This window comes from Micromesistius poutassou (assembly GCF_964030765.1).
Source record: "Micromesistius poutassou genome assembly, chromosome: 10".
NCBI lineage: Eukaryota > Metazoa > Chordata > Actinopteri > Gadiformes > Gadidae > Micromesistius > Micromesistius poutassou.
The window spans coordinates 6,546,948-6,562,142 of record NC_140280.1 but is presented as its reverse complement, the minus strand read 5'-3'; the positions used below and the strand labels follow the sequence as shown (position 1 = coordinate 6,562,142).

Genomic DNA, 15,195 nt, shown 5'->3' with positions numbered 1-15,195 from the left:
CCCTTCCCTCTCCCCTCCCTATCTTCCCCCCTCCCCTCTCCCTTCTCCCCTCCCTATCTTCCCTCCCCTCTCCCCTCCCTCCCTCTCCCCTCCCTGCCTCCCGCCCTCTTTCCCTCCCCTCTCCCCTCCCTCCCACCCCTCTCCCCTCCCTATCTTCCCTCTCCCCTCCCTCCCTGCCTCCTCTCCCCTCCCTCCCCTCTCCCCTATCCCCTTCCTATCTTCCTCCCCTCTCCTCTCCCCTGCCTCCCCTCTCCCCTATCCCCTCCCTATCGTCCCTCTCCCCTATCCCCTCCCTATCTCCGCTCTCCCCTATCTCCTCCCTATCTTCCCTCTCCCCTATCTCCTCCCTATCTTCCTCCCCTCTCCCCTCCCAGGGTTCATCTCGGTCAACAGCCTCAGCCTCCCCTTCGCTGCCAACGAGGGCAGTGAGATCCTGGATCTGGACGGGGACATGTACCTGGGCGGTCTCCCCGAAGAGCGCCTGCAGAGCCAGGGCGCGGGCCAGCCGGCCCAGAGCCAGCAGGGCCTCATATCCCTGCCTCCGGAGGTGTGGACGGCCTCCCTCAACCTGGGCTACGTGGGCTGCGTGCGGGACCTCTTCATCGACGGCCAGAGCCGGGACCTGCGCAAGTTGGCGGAGGTCCAGGGCGCGGCGGGCGTCAGCGGCCTGTGCACCCGGGAGACCCACGTCCGGTGCGCCAAGGACACCTGCCTCAACGGAGGCCACTGCCGGGAGGGCTGGAACCGGCACATCTGCGAGTGCAACGGCACGGGGTACCTCGGAGCGAGCTGTGAGACCGGTGAGACCCGCCCACGGAGACTCCTGGGACTGAGATCGGATCTCTCTCTCTCTCTTTCTCTCTGGATCTCTCTCTCTTTCTCTCTCTGTCTCTGCTCTCTCTCTCTTGCTCTGTGTGTGTGTGTCTCTCTCTCTCTCGATTGCTCTCTCCCTCTCTCCCTCGATCTGTGTGTCTCTCTCTCTCTCTCTCTCTCTTTAGATTACTCTCGCTCTCTCTGTCTCTGTCTCTGTCTCTGTGTATCTCCCCTCTCTCTCTCTCTCTCTCTCTCTCTCTCTCTCTCTCTCTCTCGATTGCTCTCTCTCTCTGTCCCTCGCTCTGTGTCTCTCGGTGTGTTCCTCTATCTAGGCCTCTTTGCACAGCCTGGTTCAAGCCGGGAATGTTCCAGCGTTATTCCCCCTTACTTCCTGCATACATAAAACATTAACACAGAATGTGCGTGTGCTGCTCCTTGCTTCTCTTCGATTTCTCCTGTGACGTATTTCTGAATGCACACAAAGCGTTGCTGGCACGGATCCGCTGTTGTAACGTTAGTCATCAACATGCACAACATCTTGGCTCTGGTCTATAGGGTGGTATTAATCAACGCTCAGTTCCCCTTTTTTTGTTTGAAGCGCTTTCAATGCTCTACGTCACCAGGACAATGGCGGCGTTGCGTAACACGTGACGCCTGTGGTTCCAGAAGGCCAGTGTGTTTTGTAGAAGCACGGGGGCGGCATTATTTCAAGCCTTAAAAGGTAAAAAATAAGGTCTGCTATACGGCAATATTATGGGATCTCGCTGTGATTGGGGCTTCTCTCTCTCTCTCTCTCTCTCTCTCTCTCTCTCTCTCTCTCTCTCATTCTTTGTCTCTCTCTCTCAGTTGCTCTCCCTCTCTCTCTCTCTCTGTCGCTCTCCCTCTCTCGATGCCTTTCTCTGTGTCTTCCCCCCTCTCTCTCTCTCTCTCTCTCTCTCTCTAGTTTTGAGGTTATTAATATGCTAGATTTTTTCCTAATCTCTACGTGCTATTCAGAGAGGATATGAGTGTACCCTCGGTTTAGTTGGCCTAACAATGCACTGCGACTGAAGGAAGGAGTTGATGAATTGCTGTTGAATAGTTCCGCCATTAGAAATCAATTTCGTTTTTCCATGGCTCTTAATTACAAGGTTTTTCGCGGGGACATGACCCTTGATGTGGATGCTGTGTGAGAGTGCCATATAGGGACCTGTTCATATGTACATTTCAGAAGAACGTGATGAATCTTTCTATATATAAAAAAAGAGACGGTTGCCACCATTGTGTGTCTTCCACATCATCTTCTGTTGCTCCAGGCATTATTCTGCCATCTGGTGCGTCTGAAAAAAATTGCAATCGCACCCCTCAAAAAAAGAAAAAAAAACATTATCATAACTCAAAGATAAGCTGAAATGAAAATATTGTCTCTAGCACACAAACATATCACACCCCGCCCTCCTCCTTCTCCTCCTCCCATACGTGGTTTAATTGAGCCCTGCAGGTAAAACGATACCTTTCCTACAAGTTGTTACTATTTTCCTCTCTTTTCTCTCCCCCCCCCCCCCCCCCCCGTGGCACCGCGGCAACGGCAGAGGCGACGGTGCTGAGCTACGACGGCAGCATGTACCTGAAGGTGGTGCTCCCGCAGGCGCTGCACACGGAGGCGGAGGACCTGTCGCTGCGCTTCATGTCCCAGCGGGCCTACGGCCTGCTGGTGGCCACCACCTCGCAGGAGTCGGCCGACACCCTCCGTCTGGAGCTGGACGGGGGCCGGGTGAAGCTCACGGTCAACCTGGGTAATGCTGCTGCTGACGCTGATGCTGCTGCCACCGCTGCTGCCACCGCCGCCGCCGCCACCGCCGCCGCCGCCGCCGCCGCCGCTGCTGCGGATGCTGCCACTGTGGTGGTCGTCGTGGTGACGGTGGTCGCCACGGTCAGCAGCAGCAGCAGCAGCTGGTGGTGGTGGTGCTGTTGGGTGGTGGGGGGGTTGAGTATGTGGATTGGTGGTGGTGGTGGTGGTGGTGGTGCATCGACCGTTGAGGTTTGGGTCCGCTAGCCTGCGACAGTCTCCTGGTTTTCCCCCCTCCATTGACTTCATCACCTTATCTCTGAGCGACACCTGCTCAAAGAAGCATCCGGGTCCTGCTGTCCGTCTGGAGAGGGTTTTGATTTGCGCCGTTCACTGCGTTTTGATCGACTTGACTTGATAGGCATCCTAGAAACGACTTAATTTTTTTTTTCTTTGGAACAATAGAGCAATCACAAGGAGCTTGAACCTCAAAGCATCAGGGAGCAGAATTTGATAACTTTTATTTTGCGAGCGTCAATAGAACATTTTGCTGACATTTGGAAATCATTCTATCAATCATTTTATCCTTTGCATATTTTAAAACTATGGTAGAACAAGTAGTCTTAAATTAATAAAAAATATGAATAGGATTTGCAAAAGTAGGAAAGTAGGAAACTCTCTAAAACCCCAAGAGCGCCCACTGCAAAGGAGTCGTGCTTAGCCCTGTTATCCTCGATATCTTCATTTATTTTTTAATAACTCCCGCTAACAAAATAAATCCACGTCAGGTCTGAATATTTCATGCGGGACGGCCAGCCATGCCTTTTTATTTCACACTTGTGGGGATCTTGGACGGGGAGGATTCCCATTTCAGTTGAGAGCCTTTGTGCCCTCCACATATCCCAGTGCAGTGCTGATATCTAGGACACTTCCCAGCAACACGGCACAAACGCACCCCCCCCCCCCCCCCCCCATCCATCTTATGGTATCATGAAAAATAAAACAGCTCTCCACATCCTCTGTCAACTTTCATTACGCAAACCCCAGAAATCGTTGAAAAAACGCGGCTCAGAATGTATTTATCATTGAGGGCATTTCGTGGACAACAGCAAATTGCGATCGATTGCGCTAGAATTGTGCGTCACCGGCGATGAGAGAAAATAAGGAAAGTAAATATGTGTACCTTATTTCTATATCAACTATACCGTTCTAATATACGCACACAAAAATATACACATTTAGTGCAGCAAATAAATACACACAAATAGACACATCTATAAAATCTTCATAGGCACATGTGGGAAGCGTGTGATGCATTTTAGTGTATATATTTGATTTGTTAATGGTTTTCACGACGACAGCAGGTGCAGACACCTCGGGTGATAGAGCTCAGGTGGAGGACTGCTTCTTTGAGCATATGGATGTTGTTTTCCTCTACTTCATTCTCTTCCTCTTTTGAATTATACATTCATCTCCATCTCCACGCCCTGCCTCCACTTGTCTCCCCCTTCACTCTCTCTCTTTCTCCCTTTCTTGAGCTCCCTCTCTATCTCTACTCATTCTGTTTCTTACCCTTACCTACCTCAGCTAACAACTAACAACCGACTCTAGCATCTCTTACCATCTTTAACTAGCTCTCACCATCTCTCACCATCTCCAACCATCACTGACCATTCTTAACCATCAACGCATTTCTAACCATTTCTTATCCTAACCCTAACCCCTCCCTAACCATCTCTATAACTCTACCCATCCCTACCATCTTTAACCACTCCTACTGTCTCTCACCATCTCTACCCTCTCTAACCATCTCTACCCTCTCTAACCATCTATACCCTCTAACTATCTCTACCCTCTCTACCCTCTCTCAACATCTCTTACATCTCACCTCTTCCAACCCTTCAAAGGCTCGTCTGCAGCGCCAGGAGAAGGGAGTCAGAGACCAGAGCTGTAATCATGTAGTTACCAGGCGGTCGTTATGTCGTCATCTCACTGGTTTAAATTACATGCCTCAGAGTGACACTTCTATGGGTTCTTGTTGTTGTTATAAAAGCCAGACTGCGGCCTCACTTTAATAACACCAGCAACAACACATACACATATACACAAACATCCACAATCATACAACTATTCACACACATGCACACACACACACACACACACACACACACACACACACACACACACAAATATCACACGTGGGCAAACACACACATGCACACACACACACACACACACACACACACACACACAAACATAAAAGCAAACACATGTGGGCATGCACGCACACACACACACACACACACACACACACATTCTAAATGCATATTATATTATACTATATTAATCATGTGGAGGCACACAAATACACACAGCACTCTCAGACACACAAGGGTGTAGCTAGTCATCTGGTCCCTGGCTGTCTGTATCCACTGCTCTGTGATGGTTGACAGCTTGAGAGCACTCCTCAGTCACATGACCTCTCAGTCACATGTTTCCCTCAGTCACATGACTCGTCGGTCTTACGATCTTTCAGTCACTAATAGTATACTAATAACAATTAGTTGATAAATAATCAAAACATACACAAATTTAAATGATAACAGTAATAGTAATATCAAGATGTTTTTGGTGTTTCCATGTCACTGTAGTAGATGACTGTGGCTGAGGACGTGCAAAACGCCATTTTTCCTCAGAGGCATGGTTTGGAGTGTAAGCGATAAACAGAACTCACGGGTGGAATCACTATCTCTTCATGCTAAGTATGATTAGAGCTAATTAACCTGTAGCCGCCCCCGTGGTCGGCAAGACCAGACCGCTTCACGGCGAAAACGGTAGCGAGGAAAAGTGGCGTTTTCGTCTCCCAGGCTTGTCCCCGGATGGTGGGTTTCTCTTTACACTGTTTAGCTCTCTGCAGAATGTAGCTTGAAGGACGTGAAATGTTCTCCTCTTTTTTACGCTGTGCTTCTCTCCTTTGTTTCCTTTTTTACTCTTCGCCATCTCACTCTCTCTCTCACCAGATTGTATCAGGATAGACTGTACTCTCAGTAAGTGGCCCCTTTGATTGTTCCTGTGCATTACACTGTGGTGTGTGTGTGTGTGTGTGTGTGTGTGTGCGTGTGTGTGTGTGTGTGTTTGTGTGTGTGCGTGTGTGTGCGCGTGCGTGTGCTTGTGTGTGTGTGTGTGCGTGTGTGTGTGCGTGTGTGTGCGCGTGTGTGTGATTTACCCTATTGTGTGTGTATGATTTACACTGTGGTGCGTTTGATTATACAGCGGTGTGCTTGTGGGACATCCAGAACATTATTTATTAATTCCCTGGACGTTTGTCTTTGTGCGTTGGCGGTTAGCCGGCCCAATGCGCACTCGTTCTTCTACAGATAAGACTGTACTGGGAACGCAGGACTCTGTATTTAGACTGGGGGCCAAGAAAAAATAGGTTTGTTTCGCATTTCATAACGGATACAATTAAAACACGGGATTGTGTATTTTGGTGACATTGTGAATACAAGGCAATTTAGACCGTATAATGTGCGAACAAATAAGTAATTCGTTTATAGAATTGATGAATGAAATGGGCTAGAAACATTCAATAATATTTACACACAAGCTGTGGTTAAAGCAAAGAATAAGCGTAAGCTTTAAGAACGTCATTTCACACTCTTAACTCTTTATTTGATCCTCCGAAAATGGATTCTTCTGTTGTTTAATTTGGGTTTAAATGAATCAGCGTTAATATGATAGTAAAAATATCCCTTAATGTGTTATTACTCAACGTTTACAATAATTCTAATTATATGATAATGCATTCTCTGCATGTTTTGCTGCTGGTAATTGTACCACCGCAGACCTTATTCCAGTGAAGCCTTGACACGCCGTGACGCGCACCATTTTATACATTCTGAAGGGGATTTAAACAAACTGCTGTCATTTTGAGCAGTGGAGGGTCTTAATCCCCACCCAAACACGCGCTCCCCTTTTCTGTTGACATTTTCCCAGTTTTAATCAGAACGGGCTAATTATTAATGCCCCCTTCTGCGGAACCTCCGCGGATCTCAGAGTGTGTCCCCTGGTTACTCCCGAAGGGTCCGCCGCGATGGCTCCTGCATCTCAATGAGGCCAGCGGGGCCAGGGCGACTCACTCTGCATGACAATGCTTCCATCGCCTTTATTTATTTATTTGACTTTGAAGTTGGGGGGGGGGGGGGGGGGGGGGCGGGAAACTTGAACAACACTCTCATTGATTTCATTAATTAACCAGTCTTTGTACCCAGAGAGGCAGAATTAATTGGAGGAATCAGTTAGTGTATTGATCCGCTAGCTGGTGTCTGCAATATAGGGAGGAGGAGGAGGAGGAGGAGGAGGAGGAGGAGTGGGTTTATGTTAGGGAGGAAGAGGGGGAATTAACGAGGAAGAGGAGGTGGCGTATAATAGGCTGATAATACTGATTTTCCAGAGGAAGAGGTGCATGTATATTGTACATAACTGGAGACCTTAATTCACCGCAGGGTGAAGACTATGTTATGTCTTGGGCTTTTAATTGTATTTAATTAGCAAGTGTGCTTAGTTCACATTTAACGGCCATTACTGAGAAATCAAACATATTATACCCGGTGCCATTAATATTAGCAAGTATATTGAAGAATATGTTAATCAGGTTATAGTTCACACTCAGGCTAACCTGACTAGATAATGTACAAATGTTAAATCCTTTTCTATACAGACTGTTTCATAATCCATACACTGTACAGCATAACTAACAAAAGTCTGCAGCATATAGACTTATAAATAAAAATTCTAACCCTGAACATAAATAACATATTTCATACCACTGTCTTGGTTTACTGGTGTCACATTGCTAAAATATATATCAGTCCACTTTAGCTGCAACACATTTAATATTAATACATTTAAAGTTGAAGTGACGAGAATGACTTGGATGTATGTGTGTGTTGGCGTGTGCTACTTGTGTCTGTGTGTGTGTGTGTGTGTGTGTGTGTGTGTGTGTGTGTGGGCGCGCGCTCGTTCGTGCGTGCGTGCGTGCGTGTGTGTGTGTGTGTGTGTCAGGCGAGTTATTACTGAGGGATGCAGAATGATAAGAACAGTTGCTATGACGTTATCTGCCTGGATGCTGCTGGTTCCTCTGCTCTGCCAGCAGAGGGCATCGTACCATAATTTATCATCTTCAAATGTTTTCCCTTCCCAGGTACCCACACTTCTCTGATGGACAGGTTAGGCAAAACAACAATAACAACGGTTTGGGAAAAAACAACAAAAAAAAAACGTTTTATAAAGACCAGAATAGAATAAGTGTATAAAGTAGTTAACCCATGGTCCAACTCTGACAACATTTAGATATACAAAGAACCCAAACACGGAGGGAGTAAATTAAAGTAAATGTTTTTTGTCTAATGTAGTGCAACTCTAATTTGTCTTGTCACAGCCGCGAGGTCTCAGTGGACCACAGGAAAACAACAAACAAACGCATTAGAACAACTTAAAACACTTCCATGTTGTTAGGTAGGGCCAAACATCTAATGAGACAAGCTCTCTCCAAAACGGGCTGGACTGGCCCAGTCCGATATTTCTATATTTCCCAGACATAAACATGTCTGGGAAATATAGGTTGCGACCTTTGCAGGATCACTTATAGGAGCCCAGAAGAGACATTGATATATATAATTCATATAATTATAGTTTGTTAGAGTTTGTTTTTACAAAGATGCCCTCATGAAATATGGTCCCAAGTCTGACCCCCTGGGGAGTTATTATGCTGAGCTATAGGAAAGATACCTTTGAAGTCTTCTTTATGTAACATGAATAATCTACCCCCCCCCCTTTAAGATTAAGCCAGAGATCATACTAGATCAAACAGGGACTTCCAGACATTTTCCTCAAGTCTCTGGTGAGACTTCACTACTTCAGTAATGAGTACTTACTGTAGCGCTTAGGAAGCACATAAATGCACATGAATATGCACGATAGGTAGTACAGCTACTTCTGTATTTAAAACTAATACAACTTTATCCACTTTGATGTTATAAACATCCCCCTTAGCCATACAAAACTATTAGTGTTGGACTCCAGGTGGATTGTTGAGTCATTGTTGGAAAGAATACTCCTATATATTGTATACATGATAGCAATACTCCCATTTGGTGTATTTATATCTGCTGCCAAAGGGTATAGATCTATGACAATGGCCATACATCGTTCTAAATCCTTTATATATATTTTAGGGAAAGTGTCGGTTTCAGGTTGATAAATTACCTTTGAGACCAGGAATAGCACCAGCCCAAAGACAGGGAAGGGCTTGGATTGAAATAGCGTTGAAACACACACACACACACACACACACACATCGACTGTAGTCAAACACATAGACACTTAAAGAGAAAGAGGAGAGAGATCTTATAGATCCAATAGTCGGGGGACAACAACCAAGTTTGTTGTCCCCCGACCAGAAGCCAGTGGTTGGTGTCTTTGTGGATTCTCTCCGACGTCTCCCTCTCCGGTTCGGTTCTGTTCTGCCCTGGACCAGATATCACAGATGGAATTATCTGCCACCTCTCCCTGGCTATTCAATTAAAAAATCAATTCCACATCATACAGAGACCAATTTATTTGGCCCTGCAGTGTGAAAAACGGATTCTATTCTCAAATCACTAACAAAACCACACACGCACACACTGCGAAAAACACTGCGGAGAGGCGGGGGGGGGGGGGGCGGGGGTGAAGGAACATCACTTGATGTGTTTTGTTGGGAACGCAGTGCGTGCGTTGTGCAGAGGAATCGCGGTCTCGTTGTGTTCGTTTCACGCCAAGAGCCTCCCCACTCCGACACTCGCCAGCGCCCGTGGTCGCTGGCTCACGTCCCCCCAAGGCCTACTTGGAGGAGGAGGGCGAGGGGGGATAGGGGGGGGGTGGTTTAGGCACGGCCAATTAGATTCCCCCCCCGACCCAGTGTCAGGAGTTCTTTTGAACTGCTGTGTCGGCCTGTTGCGGGCGGCTGATTGGGGCTGACGCTGCCGCAGTGGCAAGCTGTGACCTATTTCCATACCGAGCGCTGGAAACACGCAGGGAGGGGAGGGGAGGGAGGGAGGGAGGGAGGGAGGGGAGGGGGAGGCAGGGAGGCAGTGAAGTAGTGCAGAGAGGCTGGCATGCCCCCCCCCCCCCCCCCCTCTCCCCTCCCCGTAACTGCTTACCGCGGCTCGCTACTTACTTACGCATCTTCCAAATGAAGCCTGGCGTTGCTGAGAGATTGGCCGCGTTCATGCGTTTGTGTTTTGGGCGGTTTTTACTATTTACTATGCAGTGATTCACTGTAGGTTAGAGACTAACAGTAACTACAGAGGCGGGCGATTTGGAGGCTCGTAGGGGTTAGACGGTAAAAACAGACAGGTAATTAAGGATGAGGTAGGGGTTAGACAGTGAATGCAGAGACAGGTCATTAAGGAGCAGGCAGGGGTAAGACAGCGAATACAGACGGGTAATTAAGGTTAGACAGTGATACAGAGACAGGTCATTAAGGAGCATGTAGGGGTTAGACAATGAATACAGAGACAGATCATTAAGGAGCTGGGAGGGGAAATGGATACTAGGGTGGGGGGGTCGATTCAAGTAAGAAAACAATCTTCATTGCATTATGCAATCAGTGGATATAACCTTTTAGTATATGCTACACATGAACCTCCTAAGATGGAGCAATTTGATTGGTTCGCTATCTCGGGATATTGGGCAATATCCCACGATTGAGATCTCAAACTCTGGATATTGTGATGGTCGTCTCGTCACATTAATAAAAACAAAAATAAACCGCTAATAAAAACAAATAAATCCCGGCAAAAAGTGTTATCTTGTTTATTTTTGGAGTGTTCACATATATATACTAAAACAATGATTCACCTCAGGCTCGGTGGATAGTGGTCAATAGCCCCCTGGACCTTGGGTCTCGGGGGCTATTGCCCACTATCCACTTTGCCTTCGGCGAATAATTGTTCATTAACAGAGGACTGGATTAGATCCTGAAAAGAGCAGTCCTGTGTACTGAACCAAGAATCTATTTTGAAATGGGAATACAATCATGACCTCAAGAATCGAAATTGAATCTCGACCGCAAGAAATGTTTTGAATCGAATCGTGAGATGCCGAAAGATTCACACCCCTATTGGGATACAGAGACAGGTAATTAAGTGAGTGGACATCGGGAATCAATCCCAGAACCTTTAAGCTTTACTCAAACCAATACAATCATCCTGCCCTCCAGAATCTGACACACACACAGCCAACCAATTGTATTTTATGATGTTCAAATCTTTCGCTACAGATTTGAACCAGCATTGACGTGTTCGTTACGTATCCTCCGATGAGCGTAGTACGCAAACCTCCAAAGTCTAAAGGCGACTCAACAGAAACCAGAGGTCCACATAGATCACCTCTTCCAGGGTTAGGCTCTCGTGGCAGTGGGTGGCGAGGTGCTCCACCTCTGCGGCCCGGCCCTGAGGAGACCATCACCTGCCTCTCTCTGCCTCCAGGTAAAGGTCCCGAGATGCTGGTGGTGGGCCAGAAGCTCAACGACAACGAGTGGCACACGGTGAACGTGGTTCGCCGGGGGAAGAACCTGCAGCTCTCCGTGGACAACGTCACCGTGGAAGGTGGGTAGGCGCCGCAGGTAGGAGCCATGCCACCCACAGGTAGGCGCCATATACGACCCACAGGTAGGAGCCATGGGTAGATCCATAGGTAGCACCCTTAAGTAGGACCCATAGGTAGAAGCCATTGTATAACCCACAGTTAGGAGCCGTAGGTAGGATCCATAGGTAGGACCCATAGGTAGACATAGTTAGGACCTATAGGTAGATCCATAGTTAGGACTGGGCAGTTTTAGAGTTTTTAGAAGGTTTTTCAGAGCCAGTCAATCCATGCACAATCACTCTGGTAGCACTGTGAAGAAGGCAGTACCTGGGTTATGCTAGGTGAGGCAAAATCTGTCTATTGGATGCAAGTCTATGGAAATGGGTTTGAAGAAGGTTTAGCCCAAGCCGGTTTGTGGAAGTTGTGCAGAATCTGCTTCTGTAAATGGTTTGGCGGAACCAGGTCTATGGAATACTCGACAGGACCATGTATGTAGCAGGGAGGCGGAAACAGACCTGTGGAAGCTTCCGTAGAACAGCATCCGTAGAAGACCCTGCTCCCACCTAACCAGTCGACGGGGGGTCTAGTTTCATGCATGCAAAGAGTTTTTCTGGCCATCATTCCCAGGATGTGTAGGATTCATAACCATGTCCTTACGTGACCCACGTCGCATTTTCAGATTTCTGCACCGGTGGCACCTTTGGCACACACTAAACCCACGCGGCAAACGCAGGGGGTGCCCTGAAGAAGGCGGATCATTTGAAAATCATTTGATCATTTGAAAGTCCCATTAATATACTTGCGCATCAAAAGTACTCTTTCTCCATTATGGAAGCATTATATGTTTAATAGATTACACTGTGGTTTACTCTACAAAGTGTTTAGGTGGGCCCCTTATCTTCCCTCTTTGTTAATGTGGACAGTGCATCAAACTCAATAAATAGCTCGGTGCTAATCAGTCGGTGTGTCTGATGAGTGGACCGTATCGTGAAATGTTAGATAAATGTAGGAAGGCAAAGTGCTTTTTCCTCGGAATGCAGTGCAGTCAATTACCCAATCCCCTTAAGATAAACTAATGCAGCAGAATGCCAGCAGCTTCTCATTGCACAGTACATTGACTTCAGTACAATATGCCCAACACAAACCAAATGTAAGTAAATATGGCATCTATTACCAGAAGTGAGAGCTCCAGTGGTCCAATCGCCATTTCAATTGCGGTCAACGCTTCATTTGATTTAGATGGGGAATTATTGATGGATTATGTAGGAATTTATAAATATAAAGACGTTCATTGAACTTGTGTGCATGTGTTATTTTTCCTGTTCGTGATTGTGCTGCCTCAAAAGAGGCACTTCACCTCCAATGAGAGATCTGAAATCAAAAAATCAAAACACATGCCCCGCCCCCCAGGTCACATGACTGGCGCCCACACACGGCTGGAGTTCAACAGCGTGGAGACGGGCATCATGACGGAGCGCCGCTTCATCTCCGTCATGCCCTCCAACTTCATCGGCCACCTGCAGTCGCTGGTGTTCAACGGCGCCCCCTACCTGGACCAGTGCAAGAACGGGGACATCTCCTACTGCGAGCTCAACGCCCGCTTCGGCATGCGCCACATCGTGGCCAACCCCGTGAGCTTCGGCAGCCAGGAGAGCTACATGGCCTTCTCTACGCTGCAGGCCTACGCTTCCATGCACCTCTTCTTCCAGTTCAAGACCCCCACGCCCGACGGACTCATCCTCTACAACTCGGGCGACGGCAGTGACTTCATCGTGGTGGAGCTGGTGAAAGGGTGAGCGAGGAGGAGGAGGAGGAGGAGGAAGGTGGTGGCGGTGGTGCCGAGGTTGATTAGGATTAGGAGGATGGTGGTGGTGATGATGGTGGTGGTGGTGGAGATGATGATGTTGATGTTGACGGCGGTGGAGATGATGATGGTGATGATGTTGATGTTGACGGCGGTGGAGATGATGATGATGATGATGTTGATGTTGACGGCGGTGGAGATGATGATGATGATGATGTTGACGGCGGTGGAGATGATGATGGTGATGTCGGCGGTGATGATGATGACGGGGGGTGGGCTAAATAGTGTACTTGTCTGGGTGTTTGACTCCTGTGTTTGATCACCCGATGTTTGCACATTAGAGCAGGGCACCCACCTACCTCAACATGTATTTAAGATTCACTGTTACTTTGTTTTGGATGAAAACGTCTGCTAAATGGGGTTGAAGCAAATAGTATAAATGTTTAACACTTTCATAGTTTCGAGGTCTGTTACATGTATTCTCAAGAAGCTGGTTTCATACATAGTCTCTTACAAGTGAGGTTAAATAATCAAAGCATATGATCAATATTGCTGCAAGTACAAATGTAAATGCTGCATGACCAGGATTCCTAAAGCAACCAGACTCGAGCTGAGTGCATGTGTCTGTAGCACTGAAATTCAAACACCCTCTTTACTTATGTAGTCAGATTCATTTAGCAGTCACTCCCACCCAAAACTACTCTTGCTCTAGGACAGCGGTTCTCACCCTTTTAAGTTTAAGAATTAAGTTGCACCATTCAATTGGAACCAGGTTCTTTCGCGGACAGCCTCATATACAGTACAAACGGTAAAAAAATTATAAATACACATGCAAAGAGTGCCAGCCCCCCCCCCCTTTAAACACAACTATTACTACAAGAAGGCCATGGCCAGGGGAAAGCAGAAGGCAGCAACACAAACTCAAAATATCACTTTTTAATAACAAGCCATGCAACTATATTTAATGAGCAATATTTATAATACAACTATTTCTTTGCAATCTTTCTATGACTGTAAATGTGTCTATTTCAAGAACAAAAACCCACATACCACCTGCAATACCCTTGTGTACCACCGGTGGTAGTGTGCCACAAGTTGAAAATCACTGCGCTTGGATACCTGCAGGTGGACTTCAGCAGACCTCATTGGGGTGCGAACCAACAACCCTTTTAAGTGTACCAGAAGTGGTTTGTCAAACACCCTAACCACTAGTATATTCTGGCCCCAATATATATCGGCCTTCTTGCAGATAGCTGAATGAATAAGAAAAATAGGGCAATCAAATAGTAGATTAAAGTAGATTAGTAGATTAAAAGTTGTTCTAATAGTTAAAGAACAAAATACCATACAGCCATTGCCATGGAACAATACTGCTGGCGCATAGCATCCCGAGGAATGTTTACTCATCACTGTTACTGAGAGATTGATGAGGAACGCTTGATTTAATTCAACACTCAACAATAAACCGCAGGCTTGATTTCATGTGCAGTACTGTTTGTTTTTGTGTCACGTTGCTGCTGATTACTGCCAACGCACTATTCCTTCCTCACTGAATAACTATATTCAGTGTGAATGTGTGTGTGTGTCTGTCTGCGTCTTTGTCCACATGTGCACATCTGTGTGTTGGTTTGCCGATGTGTTTTTGTGTGTTTCAGCGTGTCTGTGTGTATGTCTAGCTCTATATGTTGCTGTGTGCATGTCTCTGTCTTTGTGTGTGTCTGTGTGTGTGTGTGTGTGTGTGTGTGTGGCTGTGTGTGTATGTTTCTCTATCTGTGTTTGTGTGTGTGTGTTTGTTTATGTGTGTTTGCGTGTGTGTGGGGCTGTGTGTGTGTGTGTGTGTGTGTGTGTGTGGTCTATATTTGTGTGTTTGTGTGTGTGTGTGTGTGTATGTGTGTGTGTTTGTGAATGAGTGTGTTGGTGGGGTCAAACTTCAAATGTTGTCGGCTTGTCAAGGCAAAACAGCAACACCATTTTAAACCACGCCGCAACGCATTCCTCTACTATGATGTGTTAATATCCTTCCTCTCATATTAAAAATGTATTACCGGTTATCATTTTTCAATTCCTATTGCGGCCCTGTCCTTTCTGCAGTGAGACCCTGATTTTCAATCATTCTATTTCTAATTATTATTAATAATTATGACAACAACAGTAGTTCAGACATTGTTTGAAATTATTT

The 15,195-nt window shown here is 46.8% G+C and overlaps 1 protein-coding gene across 1 annotated transcript in view; it reads left to right on the top strand.

The window, feature by feature from the left end:
- LOC311353902 (neurexin-2-like) overlaps nucleotides 1–15,195 on the top strand; it is a gene marked incomplete at both ends in the record, with an annotated part of 91,174 nt that overhangs the window by 27,230 nt on the left and 48,749 nt on the right. Inside the window, 5 exons of the mRNA XM_084473700.1 lie at nucleotides 375–800; nucleotides 2,385–2,588; nucleotides 5,602–5,628; nucleotides 11,113–11,232; nucleotides 12,623–13,004. Coding sequence (XP_084329826.1) covers nucleotides 375–800; nucleotides 2,385–2,588; nucleotides 5,602–5,628; nucleotides 11,113–11,232; nucleotides 12,623–13,004 — 1,159 coding nt within the window. The remainder of the gene's footprint in view (nucleotides 1–374; nucleotides 801–2,384; nucleotides 2,589–5,601; nucleotides 5,629–11,112; nucleotides 11,233–12,622; nucleotides 13,005–15,195) is intronic.